The sequence below is a fragment of the Schistocerca gregaria genome, chromosome 4, assembly GCF_023897955.1.
Source record: "Schistocerca gregaria isolate iqSchGreg1 chromosome 4, iqSchGreg1.2, whole genome shotgun sequence".
Classification (NCBI taxonomy): Eukaryota; Metazoa; Arthropoda; class Insecta; order Orthoptera; family Acrididae; genus Schistocerca; species Schistocerca gregaria.
The window spans coordinates 511912134-511931796 of record NC_064923.1 but is presented as its reverse complement, the minus strand read 5'-3'; the positions used below and the strand labels follow the sequence as shown (position 1 = coordinate 511931796).

Here is a 19663-nt window from a genome sequence, read left to right as displayed (position 1 = left end):
TCAATTCCTAACGCTACGTGCCGTATAGCAACGATTATTATGACAGACGTAAAAGTAAAGAACAGTTTTCAGCGTACGTTTAATAACAGTCGATCTTACCAGCAGCATAATCAACTACAACAACAGATTATCATGAATGAACCAGACAGTCGGTATCATCCCGAGCCTAATACGTCAGGAAGAAATAACAGAACAGTACAAATAGTCGAGATGCCACAGCATCCTCGCGCAAATAACAGCACGTCAGATAGAATTTGACTAGATACAATACAGATTAAACCTTCCTGCAACGTAAGAAATACTTTTGATACACATACTTTTGTTCATGAAAATGTTATTACTTTTGACGACAACCGAGACACACTTTTGCATGAAAAACCAGTTATTCAAAAAACCATTCCCCACCCTGTCATTGAGGTAAAGCTTGGACAATACACATTTTCAGCAGTAATCGATTCTGGATCAACTATGTCAGTTATAAATGAAGAAACCTTCAACGAATGTAACAAAGAGAATATTTATCCTACGTTACCATTAGGCAAAACTAAAGTACAAGGAGCAGTATCTGGTAAAGGAGTAGATGTAAAATTACAGACACACTTATCGTTTTGTATTGCAGGTCATACGTTCCACTCAAATTTTTGGATTGTTCCCTTATTGACAACAGACGTTATTCTAGGTACGAATTTTTTGGTACAACAAGCCGCTATTATTGACTTTCAAAATTCCTATTTAATGTTAATGGATGAAAATGTACAACTGGCATTAGAATTTCAGCACTCTTTATCTGCAGAAGAACAAACAATTAATCGGACAGAGGTCATTTCTGCATCGCGTAACACAGACTGTCATTCCACATTGTTCACAGATACGTATCTTCGTAACTACAATACACCAGACGAAGCGACTATGACGTTATGCAAATGATTTCTGATAAAGTTAAACAGAGCAGTGCAAATACAGACGACGAACGTACAGAGCTACGCAAAATTCTTTTACAGTAAGCTCCAGTTTTTGACAACGTCCCTGGTACTATGTCCGGTTTTATGTATGAATTTCAACTTAAACAGCATGACACGCTTAAAGCCAAACATTATCCCATTCCATATATTCACAGAGAACAAGTTAAGAAAGAATTGCAAGCTATGCTTGACCAATGAATTATTGAACCAGCAGTTAGTCCGTATATAAACCCGCTCCATATTGTTAAGAAAAAGGATGGATCACTTCGCCTCGTACTTGATTCGCGTCACGTCAATTACATTATTATTAATGAAACAGATCGCCCACAAACACTAGAAGAACTTCTACAGAAATTTCATGGTACTGCTATTTATTCCACATTAGATTTGAAATCGGGATTTTGGCAAATTCAGCTCGATCCGAACTGCAGAAAGTACACAGCATTTCTCTGTTTTGGTGATTGTTATCAATTTTGCAAATTACCGTTCGGTTTAACAATTTCTTCAGCAGCATTTATTCGCGGTTTGAATACTATACTTCAGACAGAACTTAAAGACCGAATCAGAACATATGTAGACGACATCCTTATTGCAGAAGCTAACTGGTCTGAACACAATTTGATTCTGAAACAACTGTTGCAAACTTTTCGTGCACAAGGACTGACAGTTAATCTTAGCAAATCACACTTTGGCAAAACTTCTATAAAATTTCTTGGACATGTAGTTTCAGCAGAAGGCATAGCGCCTGATCCTGAAAAACTTCAAGCTTTACGTGACATTGCTGTTCCCACGACAAAGAAACAATTACGTAGCTTTCTGGGTTTCATTAACTTTTTCCGTAAATTTATTCATTACTCTGCTTTAGACACCTCTAGATTATGTCAATTGACGGGTAAAAACACTATTTGGTCCTGGGATAGCCATGCACATTCTGAATTTGTTAATTTGAAACATGCCTTTTCAATGCACCTCTTTTATCACACCCAGATCCTACTAGAAATTTTTCCATTGCCACCGACAGTTCTAACACAGCTTCAGGCGTACACATTTTTCAGGAAATTGAAGAAGACGGTACCACAGTAATTAAAAACATCGCCTTTGCAAGTTGCATTCTGTCACCTGCTGAACGTAATTATTCTGTTACAGAACTTGAAACATTATGTGTTGTATGGGCATTTACGAGATTTAGGCATTTTCTTTATGGAAGACATACGACCGTTTACACAGATCATAGAGCTATACAGTTTTTACTTTCCGCTAAATTTACACATGACAGGTTAATCAGATGGAAACTTTATTTACAGGAATTTAATTTTACAATTGTTCACATTCCCGGTACACAAAATATTGTAGGAGACGCACTACCCCGCTCTCTCAGCAACAATCAGCAAGACATTGCAACCAACTTCTGCCAAGCAAATTCTAGCATCATGTATAGTCAACAAGTCGCATTTGAAAACTTCATTTCATCGTCATTACGAGACATAGTACAAGAGCAGAGCAAAGGCAACGTGTGGAAAGAAATTAAACGCCTTTGCCAAGATAAGAATAATGTCACTATTATAAACCATTACACTGTACGCAATAACATTCTGTTCCACCGCTCTCACCCTGACAGCAACAGCTGATTAGTATGCATTCCTGCCGAGATTGTTAACAAATTAATTTGGTATACTCATTTAAGTTACGCACATTATGGAGCCAGAAAATGTTTTCTTATACTGAGGCAGAACTGTTATTTTGCTATCATGGAGAAACGTATTCGACGAATTTTAGCGTCATGTAAAATCTGCCAGAAAGCTAAATCGGACACGACTTCACATATTCCTCCGTTACATCCTATTGTACCCGTTAAATTGAGACACATGGTCGCTGTAGACATTTTTGGTCCGATTCCCAGATCTAATAGAGTTTTTGTTACATCTTTGTCGCTGTTGAACTCACTTTGAAATTTGTTACCTTTTCTCCGTTACGTAAAGCTGTTGCTAAATCTGTTTCGAATGTATTTGTAAAACATTTTCTGCTGCATGTAGGACAAGTATTGAAATTAATTTCAGACAATGGACCACAATTTCGATCTGCAATATGGACCCGTATGTTACAAGCTAGAAACATTTCTGCTATCTACATATCCAAATATCACGCTTCTTCGAACCCTTGTGAACGACTGATGAAAGAAATTGGTAAAACTATGTAGAATATACTGCCATAAAAACATGTTGACTGGGATACACACATACTCTCATTCCAGGTTGTAATTAACTCGATACCAAATGCATCTACTACGCTATCTCCGACTGTTATATTGAAAAACGTTGAACCACCTAACAAAATTAAAGAATTAGTATCTTTTCCTGCATATCGTCGACTACGCCACCATGAAATAATTGACATTGTGCTCAACAATATCAAACCTGCCGCAGAGCGCCGGAGAAGACAGCAAAAACAGGTGACTTTCACATAGGAGAGAAGATATTAGTACGCACACACTATTTATCCAAGAGAGGAAAGAGTAGATGCAGTAAATTTGAGCTTCTATACGCAGGTCCATGTAGAATTCGCAGCATTCCTCACCCTAATGTAGTACATGTTGAAACTTTGAGAGCCAGGAAAATCAAGTGCAATCACCATATTTCCAATATTAAACCCTTTATTGAATGAACATACTTTATGATTTATCACACTGTAATGCCATTTCCTGATGTTTATATGCCCACTTATGCAATTATATTTATGTGACTACTTACTGATAATGATAGTATTTTTTCTTGGCAAGTGCCCGGCAAGGTATGGTTAGGAGGTCGCCTTTCTTTTCGTTAGACATCAGACCGTGCACATTTTCCATTTTGTTGTGTATGCATGTTTGTTTTCCAATCGAAAGTAGAATTTTTCTCTGTATGTATTATGAAATCTTTAAGATGTAACAAACACCAGGTGACATTGACATTTTGCCTTGTAATATCTCAACATCGTGACTATTTTACATTTTTTGCCCCTACATTATGATACTGTGTGTACATTTTTTGCACTTGAAAACTGTCTATGTTTTTGACCTAATACGTTTTCTGTCATGCTATGCTGTATGCTTAATTATATCACTAGAAACAAGTTTTCATTTAATGAGTATGTGATTTAAATGCAAGATATTAATCATTATTCATCATTTTCAGAAAGCAATACCGTGCATGAGAAATAAATTAAACAACCGCAGTGGTTTACTATGAAATGGGAATTACACCTTCGGAATGAACGAAAGAAAATGCAATAACTTGTCATGAAGAGTAAATGGATCAGAATTAACAAGCATTAACAAGAATATACTATACACATCGTATGATAGCAGTCTTGACTAATTATTTTTCTTTCAGAATACGAGGCGGTTATTGCAGGCTGTCAGACAGAACTACACATGTTAATTTTAGTGATGAAATATGCTAGAAGTAAGAAAACTCTATGCTATTTGAAGTAATGAATGATAATGAATAGTTGTATGAGGAGAATGGTAATGTGATGATGAATAATGAAGTTTTTATTTGCAGAGGATGATAATGATGAAGTTATGATAATATGAATAATGAAGTTTTTCTTTCCAGATGAGGATAATGATGAAGTTTATATATTTACTATTAGTTAAGAGATGCTATGTAGTTATTTAAGTATTTGCAGTTTTTTTGACAATATGTCTTATGTCACATTGTATAATGACTGAATGTTTTGGGAAAGACAGCTAGAATACACACATCTTAAGTACGTTTCATTACCTGTTAATTCGAAGTTTACTACTTTTCAACATAATATACATGTTTTCTTTCAGGTCAATAAGCCATTATGTATTTTTCCAGGAGAAGCTTTTCATGATATTAATATGCTATAAGCTGTTAGTTATTAAACCTGTTCTAGTACTTACATTTTCTTTACCCAATTGTGTATCATTCATGAATGTGATCACATACACTCTACTTGTCTGATAACCTTGGTACAGCTGACTCATAACGAATGACGTTATTACTCTTTATTTCCAGCAATTAGTCAAAAGCAAATATTTTCATGCCCCAGCAATTAATTATCGATCCCAACACAATGCATTGCTAGCAAAAAAAAATTTTTTTCTTACCAGTCCCAGCTATTACCAGTATATAACTAAATAATGCTACCAGTTTAAGATATATTTCTAGTCCTAAATATAATACAAATTTCTCTGTTGTATTGAATCCATTATATGTATGTATTATTGGACTACATACCTTGAGTAATAGTTACACTGTTACATTTTCAATATCTGCTATGTCACTTGAATGATGAGTTCAGAGTAATACTGAATGATGTTTTGTAATAATGCATAAATGCTATCCCAGTGATTACTGTAATGAGATGTATTATGAAAGATGTTTTGTAACACTGCATAAATGCTATACCAATGATTACTGTTATAAGATGACTTATTCATAAATGCTATGCCATTAATTACTTTAATTAGACGTCTTACAAATAATGTTCTGTAATAATTACTGTAATGAGATGTCTTATGATGCTAATGATTACTATAATGAGATGATATGATGCCAATAATTACTGTAAGGAGGTGAGTTATGAATGATATGTTGTGACTCTGCATAAATGGTATGCCAATGATTATTGTAATGAATGACTTATGCATAAATGCTATGCCAATAATTAACCCATTTTGAATGATGACTTCTGAATAATGCATAAAACAATGCTTTGTAACTGGCCAAGGAGTGCCAATAATTACTGTATTGAGATGACGTATGAATAATGTTCTGTAATACTCCATACATACTACTTAAATGCTGTGTAAATAGCCAATGAATGCCAATAATTATTCAGATCGTCTGTTACGCTAGTGTAATTCTGAATGATGACTAGCATAAGACTTAATGTATCCTTCACCTTCTGACCTAATTACCAGCAATTACTGCAATATCCGTTTGTCCTGTCCATCCTCATGATCATGGAGCACTATATTTGGTTTTTGCACTAATTCTACATTGCTGTAAGAGTATGGATTCTACAAGAATGTGGTGTTGACATATCACCTTGAACGACGGAGGTGTTATTATGGTCCTACTGTTTGGTGTACCTAATGTACTACCAAAATGATAACATTGAATACTAATACTACGTTTCAGAGTCTTGGCTACACTGATAAATAATTCAGGGAAGAGAACTTCAGAGTGGCTCACTTGGTGTTGTGCTACTGTAGAAAGATATGGACTTTCAGTGCAGCTACGTGCATCCTACTGTGCTACAACCATGATGCAATCCTTCCCATTACTTTCGTAGTTCTTATAAAATTGTAAAGACTTATACAGTGCGTTTAAATTCTTGTAAAACGATAGAGACAAATATAGTACGTGTGCACTTCATTTCATTTGTTAACAAGATTAGTTGTGCTAAATATGCTAAAGACTTGTACAGAGCGTGTGCACTTTATTTCACTCCTTGATATGTTTATTTGTTGGAAAAATTCTAAAGACTTATACAGTGCAGGTGCACTTTATTTCATTTCTCAAAATGTTTAAATTCTTGTAAAATGGTAAACAGTTATACAGTGCATGTGCACTTTATGCCATTTGTTAATGTATTTTGTACTCATTGCATATATACTTTGTCATTTCTGAATATGTTTTGCACTCAGTGCATGTGCACTCTATTTAATTTCTTAATATGTTCTGCACTTATTGATAATGTGTATACTCTGTGCTGTAGCCTTAGTAAACTAAATAGATTATAGAAAAATTTGTTGCTCATGGTAACTCCAATTGACTCACCATAGCTGCCAAATTTTTGCGCCCCCCCCCCCCTCCCCCTAGTGGAGGGTTATGTAAGAGGTCCATGATTAAGGAATTTGTTGTTAGCGCATTCGAGCAGATGTAATTTCGATGGATTGCTTACGCGCTTCCTGCGATATGTAAGCTGTAAGAGAATCTGGGACCAAAGAGCAGTGTTGACTGCAGTAGGAACTGTGTGTTACTAGCAGGAATAGTTGCTAGCGAGCAGTCGTGTGTATGAAGTTGGCTGGGCCGGTCGTGGTGGAGCGATGGCGGAGCCTGAGCGGTATAATATAAGGTAAAAGCAGCCTCGCGCAAATGTAGTATTGTTATATCAAGTCCTATGTAAACGTATTAAAAAATCTCTTAATAATAGTCATTCTCATAAAAAGTAACTTTTAACAATCATTCATTTCAATTTAAAGAATTTACTAATTTCTCCAATCCTTGGTCATCTCGATTATTGAAAGGAAAAATCAGTTGTTTCTTTTTATACATGACAAATCTATCGGGCAGCATTGCACAGAGCTGCGCCAGACAAATTTCTTATAGGAGCAGATATATACGCATTATCCGGCGACCTTATTGAGGTAAGAATTTTCTATTTATTCAGAATGATCTTTCAGGGCCATGACGCAGCACTGCTGACGTCCAAAATTTACCAGTTTAAATACACAGTCAGTTATTGAAAGGTTATAAGTGAGCCACAATTTTTTTTATTGAGAGATTAGTCACATATTATTGGTAGGTTACGCAAAATGTCAATGTTATGGTTATATTTTACTGTTGGGAGGTTTCGTAACTTTTACTGTTGAGATGTTACACTAAATGTGAATTTTATTTATATTATTTTTTGTGGGGAGGTTACAAGGTAATCTCTAGTGAGGATCCTGGTTGGTTTTGGGAAATGGCTTGTTGATGGGTTTCTACTTTTGGTTTACGTTGTAGACAAATTTGTCACGATAAATGGTGGAGCTCGGAATTCAGAGGCAGACACGATTTCTGCGAGGCACTTGGTCAGAAGACTGATGTGAGTTGATCAACACTGTGCTAAAATCCGTGTGAGCGAGTGTAGTGCGACGGTGCATTTAAAGTTATTTCTTGTCCAAAAAGTAATTTATGCATAACAGAAATGCAGGTATTTATTTAAGATGCCGTATCATTCATAATTTTGTGTTAGTTTAAGTTATTTCGAAATTCATGCTGCCCCCACACCACCACAAAAACCTCGTAATAACTATTAGCCTGTCGTTTTAATCACTTTATTATGTTCTTTAAAATTTGTTTCGTGTGTAAAACTGTAGGGTGCTACTTCTGAACATTCTGGCAAGCCAGGATGTTAATAACTGGAGGTGTGTGGGGTAAAGGGCGTGTTGTGGTGCCCTGAACATATTCTAAGTTCGGAGTTAGCATGGCCACACTGGGGTCCAGCAGCAACCACGTGGTGCCAAACGTTAGCTTAGCAGGAGAGGCAGCCCCAGCGTGTGGTTCGGCCGAGTGGCTGGGAATTCCATGATGACCCCGCTGTGTCGATGAAGGAGACATACCGGAGTGACGAACATGGCGGACTTCTCGAAACATCAATGGCAGACATTTCAGAGTTCATATAGAAGTTAATAGTAGCCACGTGAATCATGATACCTCAGAAACAAAACATGTACATTACCGTTATTTGCATGACGATTCTGATGGTGTAATCAGATTTTCAATATCTTTATTAGTTTAAAGTTTAGTAGGTGATTTTAAATTGCACAAGTAACACCCACCAACCAGTTTCCAAAATCTAAAAGATTCCATCGATCAATGTGCCTTTAGAAAGCTATTAGTGTTAACCTAAACTGGTATGTAACTTTAATAGTACGTGAGCTATTGGAGGTCAAAGTGGCTGATTACTATCGATCGCGTCAGGCCATAAGTACTCCGCAGTTACACAAAAATATGTTAGCAGCATGCTTATAAATATATTTATTCGTCTATGTCTTTGTTTATATTCGATACATGCTATTCATGAAGAAATTGGTTAAATATTTACTGTGTTTTAGAAAGCACAGAGACATTAGGCTACTGGCTACCTTATGTTCTGTTACTTTGATATATGTTTATTTAATTTGCTTATGTATTTAATAATGTGTGTGAGAGCGTGTTTATGGTCCAGCCGTAGGAATAGTTAGTTAATTTCAAGTTATTTAGATGTTAATCCAGTGTTTCGAATGCTTTTCATAACGTTTGTGAATGTGTGTTGGCTTATATACATCATGGGAGCGCTCTAGCCAATCACAGGTCTCGTGAATGGGGAGACTGGATGGAAGTGGGAGAAGAGTACGGCACAGGACACGCGGAGTGTCTGGGATGGTGAAGCATGACGGACATTGGAGCAGTTTGCGTGTGGTCGCGGAGGATAGAAAAATTTCGGAGACTCAGCAGTATTTGGCCTGTAATGCGGCAACTAAGTATCCCACACCATACATAACGAAACCAGCCGTAACTTTTAACATTACAATTCTGAGTCGGAGCGTACGTAGGTGATGGCCACCACACCAAGATAATTTCTCATTTCTTAAAGGAAAGCCCGCAAACTTATTCGCAAGAACTTTCACTTGCACTTTGTAATTGAATTCTGCTGTTCCAGTTATGAAATGCGATCGTTACATGTTAAGAATTTATAATCGCTGACGCCATGTCACGCCACACCACAAGCACGTTGAATAAATTAACTAACAGTTAAAGAAGTATAACCATTAGGTAATGACTGGTTTTCCGAAATAATTTCTTAAGCCTAAGGCACTGAACATCGTGTGTCCTACGCACAGGTCCTGGTGAGAGGGCAGAGCGCATATGTTCCTGATTTATAGGGTTTCTGTGCAATCGCGGTTAGACTATAGGTTCACAGTGTAGGGCTCAGCGATAGTTTATCTGAACGTTATTGGCGCTATCCATCATGGGAGGATCAGGGCGCTTCCACGAACAGCCTCATATCCAGTCTCTGTGCTTAGGATGGGGAACCACGACTCCTCATGCCGCGTCAGGCATTTAAGTTCCTCGCTACTTTTAATTCCCCTCATTCTCCTGTATACGTTTTCATCTATTGCTTTATGACATTGTAATAGCGTCAGAACTGTGCAGCTGTTTTCACGGATGTGTCCAAACAGTGGGACTCCGTTGGCTGCTGCTTTCCCTGTCGTGTCCTGAAGTTGCATTTGTCTTATGAGTTTACTGTACTCCACGCGGAATTTTACACGATCTTGTGAGCACTGGAACAGATGGAATGTTATGGGTGCTAAATTATTTGTCTGTTCTGATTCCGTGAGTGCTCTTCACTCTTTACGAAGCTTGTACTCAGCAGATGAAGTCGAGAACATCCAGGATGCCCCCTTCATCTACAAAGTCTGGGGAGGGCAGTGTGTCTCTGCTGGGTGCCAGGGTATAAGGGCGTTGCGGGGAATGAAAGAGCAGATTATGCAGCCAAGGAGGGATTCGGAGACCCTCATTTCGTTCAGTTTTTTTGTGGGGTTTTAGGGTTCTCAACTACTAAGGTCTTTAGCGCCCAGTCACAAATGTAAGTGCACATATAACCTGGTAAAACTAAGGGGTGGGGGGACACCAGAAAGTTCTTACAAAGATGCAGATAAAATCTGTCTTTGGACAAGTCCGTCAAAGTAATAAAACGAAGAACACGAGCAGCTGCTCGAGCGTCATCAGCTAAAATTTTCTGTAAAGTAGATGACAGAGCCAGGACAACACGAGATTGATTAAAATGGGGACACGACAATAAAACATGGCGCACTGTCAATGCATGACCACAAGGGCACTGCAGGGCGGGGTCACCGGATAGCAGGTAGCGGTGGCTAAACCGACAAAGCCCAATCCGCAACCTGGCCACAAGGACCTCCTCTCGCCGAGATGGTCGGGAGGAGGTCGTCCAAGCTGTTGGGAACGGTTTAATGGCCCGGAGCTTATATTCTTGAAGCGACGACCAAGTATCCCGCCATAATGACACAAGCCTCTTACAAACCACCTCATTAATATCAGACGATGGGGCACAAAGGGAGGCTGGTCGAGGCAGGAGGACTGCAGCCTTGGCCGCAGCATCAGCAGCCTCATTCCCAGGCACTACTACATGGCCTGGAACCCAAATAAAGCTAACAGGAGAGCCATAATCAGCAAAAGAATGGAGGGATTGCTGGATCCGTTGCACCAAGGGATGGACTGGATATGGAGCTCCAAGGCTCTGAAGAGCACTAGGTGAATCAGAGCAGAGTACATACGGAGAATGGCGGTGGCGGCGGACATACTGAACGTCCTGAGAGAGCAAAAAGCAAGGCCGTAAAGCTGGAACACTGGTCGATGAGCCTGTATTTAAAGGTGACGTCCCCAACGACAGAGGCACAGCCGTCACCATCGTCAGTTTTGGAGCCATCAGTGTAAATAAAGGCGTTACTGGCGAGTCGCGCACGAAGTTCGACAAACCGTGAGAAATACACTGCGTCCAGAGTACCCTCCTTTGGGAGCGAGCTGAGGTCAAGATGAATGTGAACCGGAGCCTGGAGCTAAGGTGGTGTCCTCACCCTCTCTGAAGGTGGTAGGGAGGCGACGAAAGCGGACCCCAGGGGGCAGCAGGGCAGACACATACAACCCATACTGATGGTCGAGAGAATCGTCAAAGAAGGACTGATAAGAGGGATGGTCAGGCATTGACAACAGCCGGCAGGCATACCGACAAAGCAGTATGTCACGCTGGTCAATCAATGGTAATTCGGCGGCTTCAGCATAAAGACTCTCGACGGGACTAGTATAGAATGCTCCAGTCGCAAGACATAACCCTCCGATGATGGATGGAGTTGAGACGGCGAGGCTCCCATAATCCAGGTTTGACCGGACTATGGACCGATATAAGTGAAGCAGGACAGGGCGATCCACTCCCCAAGATGAACTGCTAAGAACACGGAGGACATTAAAGCAACATGTACAACAGTCAGCCAAATAAGAGACATGCAGGGACCAACAAAGTTTCCTGTCCAGTGTGAGACCTAAAAACTTCGTTGTCTCCACGAATGGGAGAACAACGGAACCGAGAGGTAAGGATGGTGGAAGGAATGCTTTATATCGCCAAAAGTTGATGCAAACCGTCTTCTCTTCAGGGAACTGGAAGCCATTAGCCACACTCCATGCGTAAAGGCTGTCAAGACAACGCTGAAGGCAGCACACCAGGAGACATGTTCTCTGGACACTGCAGTAGGTCGAAGTCATCGACGAAAAGAGAGACTGACGTTCGGTGGAATGCAATCCATAATTGGATAGATCGCTATATCAAAAAGGGCTACGCTCATAATGGAGCCCTGAGGCACTCCGTTCTCCTGGAGGAAGACATCGGACAATACAGAACCCACAAGTACCCTAAACATTCGATCTGTTGAAAATGAATCAATAAAAAGGGGCAGGCGACCACGTAGGCGCCACCTGTGCATAGTGCGGAGGATACCTCCTCTCCAACAGTATCATAAGCCTTCTCCAAATCGAAGAACACAGTTACCTTTTGGAGCTTTCGCAAAAAGTTGTTCATGATGAACGTCGACAAGGTCACAAGATGGTCAACAGTGGAGCGGCGTCGACAAAAGCCGCATTGAACATTGGTAAGTAGCTGTCGGGATACAAGAATCCAAATCAACTGAGTGTTAACCATGCACTCCATCACCTTACATGCACAGCTTTTAAGAGAAATGGGGCGTTAACTTCAAGGAAGGTGACTATCCTTCCCAGGTTTTGGTATGGGAACAACAACGGCCTCACACCTTCGGTCCAGACGTGATTATAGGTACGAAGAAGAAAGCATTTGCCTGCCGGAGGAAGGTGTGTCAGTATCTGCACGTCAATGGCATCTGACCCCAGACCAGAGGACCAGGACAGTGCAAGTGCACGTTCGAGTTCCTGCATGGTAAAGGGGGCATTATAATCTTCCAGATTCAGTGAGAGGAAAGAAGGTCGCCGAGCCTCTTCTGCCTCTTTTCTGGGAAGGAAGGCATGGTGGTAATGGGCAGAGCTTGAAACCTCCGCGAAAAAGCGACCGAAGGCGTTGAGACATCCAGAGGTTCCATAAGTACCTCATTACCTGAAGTCAGGTCAGGTATCGAGGAGTGTGCCTTAATGCCCGACAGCCAGCGCAGGCCACCCCAGACGACAGAAGAGGGAGTAAAACTGTTAAAGGAGCTTGTGAAAGAAGCCCAACAAGCTTTTTTGCTGTCTTTGATGACTCTACGACCTTGTGCTCGGAGTCGTTTGTAATCAATACAATTCGCCAGTGCAGGATGGCGGCGAAAGGTGCGTAAAGCACGTCGTCGAGCACGGATAGCGTCTATGTAATCCTCATTCCATCAGGGGACTGAAACGTGAGGTGAAGACGAGGTAGTACGAGGAATGGAACGTTCGGCGGCATTCATAACAACCGTGAGGTATTCGAACTGACTGTCACAGCTGAGAAAATCTTGGTCCGGAAAGGTCGCCAGGGAGGAGTAAAGTCCCCAGTCAGCTTTTGGTATGTTCCAGCTCGAGGGATGTGGGGATGGGGTGTGGTGCAGGAGACTAACGACACAGGGGAAATGGTCACTCGAATAGGTGTCAGAAAGGACATACCACTCGAACCGGCAGGCAAGAATGGTAGAACAAATCGAGAGGTCCAATTGGGAGTAGATATGAGAAGAGTCCGAGAGGAAAGCCAGTATTGAGGCAGACAAGATTAAGATGGTTGAAAACATCCACCAAGAGGGAACCTCTCTGACAGGATGCAGGAGAACTCCAAAGGGGATGCTGGGCATTGAAATCGCCAAACAATAAAAACGACGGAAGAAGCTAAGCAATCAGGTGGATCATGTCAGCCTGACTAACTGCAGATGACGATGGAGTGTAGACAGTACAAACAGAAAAAGTAAAGGTAGAAAGAATAATATGGACAGCTATTTCTTGGAGTGGGGTGGTCAATGGGATGGGATGGGATGGTAATAGACATCGTCCCAAATGAGCAACATGACTCCATCATGAGCTAGAATACCATCCAAGGGGGGGGGGGGGGGGTTAGGTCTGGTCGCTCGGAGGTATAGTGGGTAAAAGCAATACGGTCAGTTTGGCATAACTTCGTTTCCTGGAGACCAATGATGAGTGGACAGTGCAGGTGGAGGAGCAGTTGTATTTCCTCATGATTAGATCGAATACTTCTTATGTTCCAATGTAACAGAGCCATCACAAAACAGAGAAAGGGGAAACGAGACGGGTGAAGAGCTGGTTACCTCAATGGCTGCGGAGGGCGAGGTTTCGAGGGAATATTGCGACAACCGTTGGGAGGCGGATGCTGTTCCATCGAGTCGTCGCCAGCTGCAGCCAGATTCCTGGGTGGCGCAGGAGCGGCAGTATCGTCCGAGCTGAGCGCCTGGCAGCAGAGCATCCCAGCGAAACTGAGGACGGCCGGGAGTAGTGACTGTCGGATGGAGCATCAGACAAAACAAGCCGGGGTTGAGAGGGGGATAAAGACTACTTCTTGGCCTTCTTGGAAGACCAGTGAGTCACAGGGATGGTGGGCTGTGGGGGCTGGACCCGAAGAAAGGGTCCTTTTTTGGAATGCTAGACCTCGGAAGCCGGGGTCTGTAATGTTTCCCCGATGGATGCCTGAGAAGAGAATCGCTTCTCAGACGGCGGAGGAAGAGGAGGATGAGGAGGAGGAGGAGAAAGGGTGGTCCCTGGGGCAGAGGGAGCAGGAGCCGTGAGGGAGGAGGATTTCGAAGGGACGGATTTGGGAGGCGGAGGCGTTGACCCCGGATGGGGTGAGGAGGTCGAGGGGGGACAGGATAGAGGTGAGGATACTGCGGAAGGAGTGGACACGACTGAAGCAAACGACATTGTCAGCATCACGGGATGGAGGCAGTCATATTTCTTCCTGGCCTCAGAATAAGCCAGACGGTCCAAGGTTTTCAATTCTTGTATCTTCTTCTTCTCCTGATATGTGGGGCAGTCGAAAGATCTAGGCGAGTGGAGGCCAGGACAATACATGCACCGAGGTGGTGCGGTGCATGTATGTCCCTCAGGAAGAGTACATCCACAATCGCTACAAAGGGGCTCAGCTTCACACCGTGACATGTGCCCTAAGTGCAAACATTGAAAGTATTGCATAGGAGGCGGGACGTAAGGTTGCAGGTCGCACTGGTAGCACATCACCTTTCCCTTCTCCAGGAAAACATCTCCCTCGAAGGCAATGCTCCAGTGTCGACGCGACGATCTTTGGGGCCGCACTGGACTCGCTAGACGAAATGCACGCCACAGCGCTCCAGGTTGGCCCTGAGCTCCTCGTCAGATTGCAGTAGGAGGTCACGATGGAAAATAATCCCCTGCACCCTATTGAGCGCTGGATGTGGGACAATGGACACTGGAATGTCCCCTAGTCGGTCGCATGCCTGGAGTGCCGCCAACTGTGTAGCGGAGGTGGTCTTTATGAGAATGGACCCCGAACGCATTTTACAAAGAGCCTCGATTTCTCCCAAGATATCCTCGATATGCTGTACAAAGAACATTTGCTTGGAGATGGCGCACGTGCCCCCATCGGTCCAAGAACAGACTAAATAGCGGGGGAAGTATTTCGCCCCAAGCCAGCGGGCCTGTCCTTCCTCACAGGGAGTGGCCAAGGAGGGAAAGGCAGAAGTACCAGAACCAGAGACAGAGAGAGAACCAGAACCTTTCCTCTTAGAAGACGCGGCTGCAGACCGACCTGATGCATGTTGACGTTTCATCTGCGAAATGTCCGCCCTGATACCACCCACTCCAACCAGGGGCTCTCCCCACGGGCGCCACCCAGCCTCCGCAAGGGTCAAGTATCAGGATAATCGTTGCCGGGAGTCCTGATGCCCCAAGTAGACGGGCATCTACTCCTTGGCTGACGTGGGGAGGGTGCAGTTCAGGTATCGGCAGTACGACCCCTGTGTTGTCAGGGGGCTACAACCTAGAGGTTACATGATGAACCCACCACAACGGGCTGGCTACCGTGCTGAATTTCGGGTGCCCATTGGAAAGTCCATCATGATCGTAGGTGCAGATGGGGACGCACTATGGGCCATCAGGAGTTTAGGCCCAAAGTGATGAACAGTGGGTGCAGTTACGATGATGCGTGGCAAAGTCTTAGTGCACTGAGGACCGGCGATAAACCACGTAAGATGTCCTTCCCCGAGAGGCTCATACTTCTGTAGAATTTTGAAAAATGGAAGTCAAATCGCTCCCCCCCCCCCCCCCCCCCCTCCCGCCAATGGAGACCATCACATTGAAGGCCGAAATGGTTGAGATTCCTTTTAGTTGCCTCTTACGACTCGCAGGAATACCTCGGGCCTATTCGTACCCTGGACGCGCAGGGGGGGGGGGGATTTCGTTCAGTGTGCCGTCCACATGCATGCTATCGCTTCGATATTGTGATGTAGAGTCGTGCGCCGATGGGACGAAGAGTAGCTGGAGGTGACAAACAACCTGCGGCTAAATGCTGCCTTGCCGCGCCTCCTTCCAGCCATGCAGGCGGGATGAGGTTCTCCTTACTCGCCTTCTCATAGGTGCAGCCCTATGAGACACGGCTTCTTGCTCCACCGAGAGGACCGACCAATGTATAACGCTTGTGACTTACAAATCACTAGACGACACTTTGTATCAGATCGCGTTTTACTTTCAGACCAGAGAGTAGTGGCAGATTTGCCGACAGATCGGCCCTCTATTTTAAGCGACGTTCAGACGAGTGTGGTGAGATTCGAGTCTTAAAATGTCCAGCATTTTTTCTAAAATTTTCGAGACACGTTCTTAATGGGTTACCAGAGGGACGGGCTCACATGTTCTTTTGTAAGTGGTCAGCCAGTCACACTTCACTGTGTCCTTATTTTACCTTCTCTGTCGTTCTATTTTCGTTGCAATCCCAGGTACAGCACCAGTCACCCTCTCACATTTCTCTAAAGACTTACGAGATTGAATATTTGTGTGGGTCAACACGACTGATGTGGGAGTGAGTTATTTTGTAGCTTTACTCAGTATATGATAACATTTCTAACCACTTTATCAACATTCAAGCTGAGGACAGCAGTTAACAACCGGAAAATGGTTTATTACGTGATATTTAAATATTTTTATTTTATGATAACTGAATACACACAAAAATTAAAACATATTAACATTTCTAAGTTTGTAATAAACTTTGCATATTTATGAAAGTTTGTAATATTTTTCTCTAACGCATGCCACTTATAAATTACATTTTAGTTAACAGAAATGTAATGACCAGAGTGGAGTAGTGAGCTCTGACCATAGGCTACATATAACTACATCTTTAGTACGCGCAAAATTCGTTACTCTACTTTGACAACTCTTTACAATGTTTTTACAACGGGAGTGCAGTTGATGACACCAGAGAGTGAGTGTGGATTCCAGAACAGGAAACACGAAGCATACAGTCTTTGAATACCAGGAGGGAGCTGGATAAAACGCTGTCTCTTGAAACTTACACTCTGTACATGATCACAGGAGTGTAAAATAACCACATGAAAAGATCTCACCTTTCTAACAGCCACAGTTGAGAAATGTTAGAAGGCTGAGATCACCTGTGTTCCACTAAGTCCCTTATAATGCAGTTATTCGCAATGTTCTAAGCCAACCCATAGGAAATTCCACAGTGATTGAAGTAGTTACTTCCCACCTTTGTTGCATTCTTAACGTTTCCACTTAGCTTTCAGATTCGTTTTGCCTTCACCATTGCCATTTGCTTGAGGAAAGGCGTTTTATTGTTCTCTTCACCTCACTGAAAGAAGCATATATAACGTGTATAGTGGCAATAATGGTAACAGTTGCACTGTCAAGTGTAAGACATACGTGACCATACGACGAACTAGTGGTGCATCAGACTCAAACGACAATTTCATTCATACATAAGTTTTAATGTGAGATGTCAACTTCTTTTTAATGTAACTAAGTCATCCTATACAGTAATGCTCGGCGCATCCATGGAATCTGTACACGTCAATATTTAATGTTATTTGTAAAGATGCCAATTTTCCCAAAATGGGCTAGACCAATTGAATGAAGTTTCATTCTAAGAGTAATATCCAGTCATGTGCCTCAGTCGTTTCACTAATCCTGGCATTTCAAAAATTTGAGGCAAATGTTATCTACTGATTTTCTCGAAACACTAATCGCACGAGCTTTTAATGACCCAGCTGGTGATTTTGTCACCAACTTACTTTCAGTTTAGAAGTCGATATATTATAAGATGCACCTTGTGTAGTCCCAAGTAAGGTAGGTACTACTGCTCTTTCTTTTGCAGTAACTTATTTTCCGATGGCACCCGTCTCAGAAATCCAGATTTTCGCAAGACTAGCCTCAGAAGACCAACACCGACACCTAAAACCGCAGTGAGACTGATGAAGACGACGGCCAGAACATCCAGTAGCAGCAGTTGGTACCACTGCAGATCGACGGCGGCAGAGCGCAGGTGTCTGGCTCCCTTGTGCCGGATGACGTACTCTGACCAGTACACGACAGCTTCCCGGGGACTCATGGGCCTGTCCTTGTACGCCTCCGACAGCTCCACAGCCCTCTGCTTGTACCTGTTAAAAGGAACATTTTCAGAGTGTTAGTTAAGCATTGTTGCATACGTGTAGATATAACGACTGGATGATCTCTAATATAGGTTAACTGATACTTTCATGAAAGAAGTGCTACGCTGTTACCATTCTGTACTGCTAAGACACAATCGAGCGCAGTACATTTGCACACATGTTATTGGCTCCATGAATGCGACTCTCAGAACTCACATTGTACTAACAGCTAATGTCCCACAGAAAGAAGAGCAACATCAGGTGTGGTTAAAGGAAGCTTTACAGTATCTCACGTTCTCAACAGTAAACGATGTAACCAATAGTATAAGCGGAATTATAACATAGTTCACTGAAAATATCTACTGAAAAGTATCGTCTTAGCAGGAAGAAAGACTGACAGAATGTCAATTTAGTAATGATTACATGTCTGTAAATGTGGATAATTACAGGAATACCTATTACGAAGAGAAAGAAACTCATAGTATACGATTAAAAGATTAATGGTGAACATCTTTAGCACATCACATCACAATTATTTAGGGTTACTACAAGGCAGTCATATGAAACGGTATGTTTGCATAAAATTAGTGTTAGGTTGGTTGGGAGTTAAGGGACTAGACACCGAAATAATGACTCCTAAATTCAGGGTTAGGATTAGTGAAGTCTGTAAAGTATCTTTTCTGATGAGAGTACGTAGAAGCAGTTAGACTGAGGCACTGAAGGCAGCACTGGTGCCAGATCTGAGGAAGTTTCGGACCAGTACGTAGGTCAGGAGACAAGGGATTCTCCGAGATCTTACCCAATGGCGAGGATAGCCCCACCAGCCAAACGAAGGGTGAAGACAGTTACTGAGTAAAGAATACTGTCTAGTCGGCAGACTCATAACAGTAAAAGAGAGTAGGCTAAAAAATGTAATCAATATCAGCTGGACTGTCGATAATAGAAACTAAAGTAGAGAAATAGTTAAGACAGCAAGTGGGCATCCCTGGGGCTCTGTATGTAAGGAGTTGCCCATCAGCAGCCATCCCACTCCTGCCTCAGTGCATTCATGGTGTTAGAAAGCACTTATTTAGCAGAGTGTTGCCTATAACACAGAATAGAGTGCGACAGAACAGGTGACAAACCTGATGTAAAAATCAATTAAAAATAGTAAGAGAAGGCTGAAAGAGTGAGCTGTTCAGGGGGAGAGGCCCAGGCGTCCCCCAAACCTGCTGCAGGCTTTAACTCCAACCACACCATCCCTGCCCCGAATATAGCTTAAAACCTTACATACGAAAATAAAACCTACTTTCACACAGAAAATGGAGGACCA

General features: G+C 42.4%; 1 protein-coding gene across 1 annotated transcript in view; it reads right to left on the bottom strand.

Annotated features, from left to right (window-relative positions):
* Positions 1 to 16844: 16844 nt before the first annotated feature.
* LOC126266940 (UDP-glycosyltransferase UGT5-like) overlaps positions 16845 to 19663 on the bottom strand; it is a 91263-nt gene continuing 88444 nt past the window's right edge. Inside the window, exon 5 of the mRNA XM_049971634.1 lies at positions 16845 to 18360. Coding sequence (XP_049827591.1) covers positions 18057 to 18360 — 304 coding nt within the window. The 3' untranslated portion in view covers positions 16845 to 18056. The remainder of the gene's footprint in view (positions 18361 to 19663) is intronic.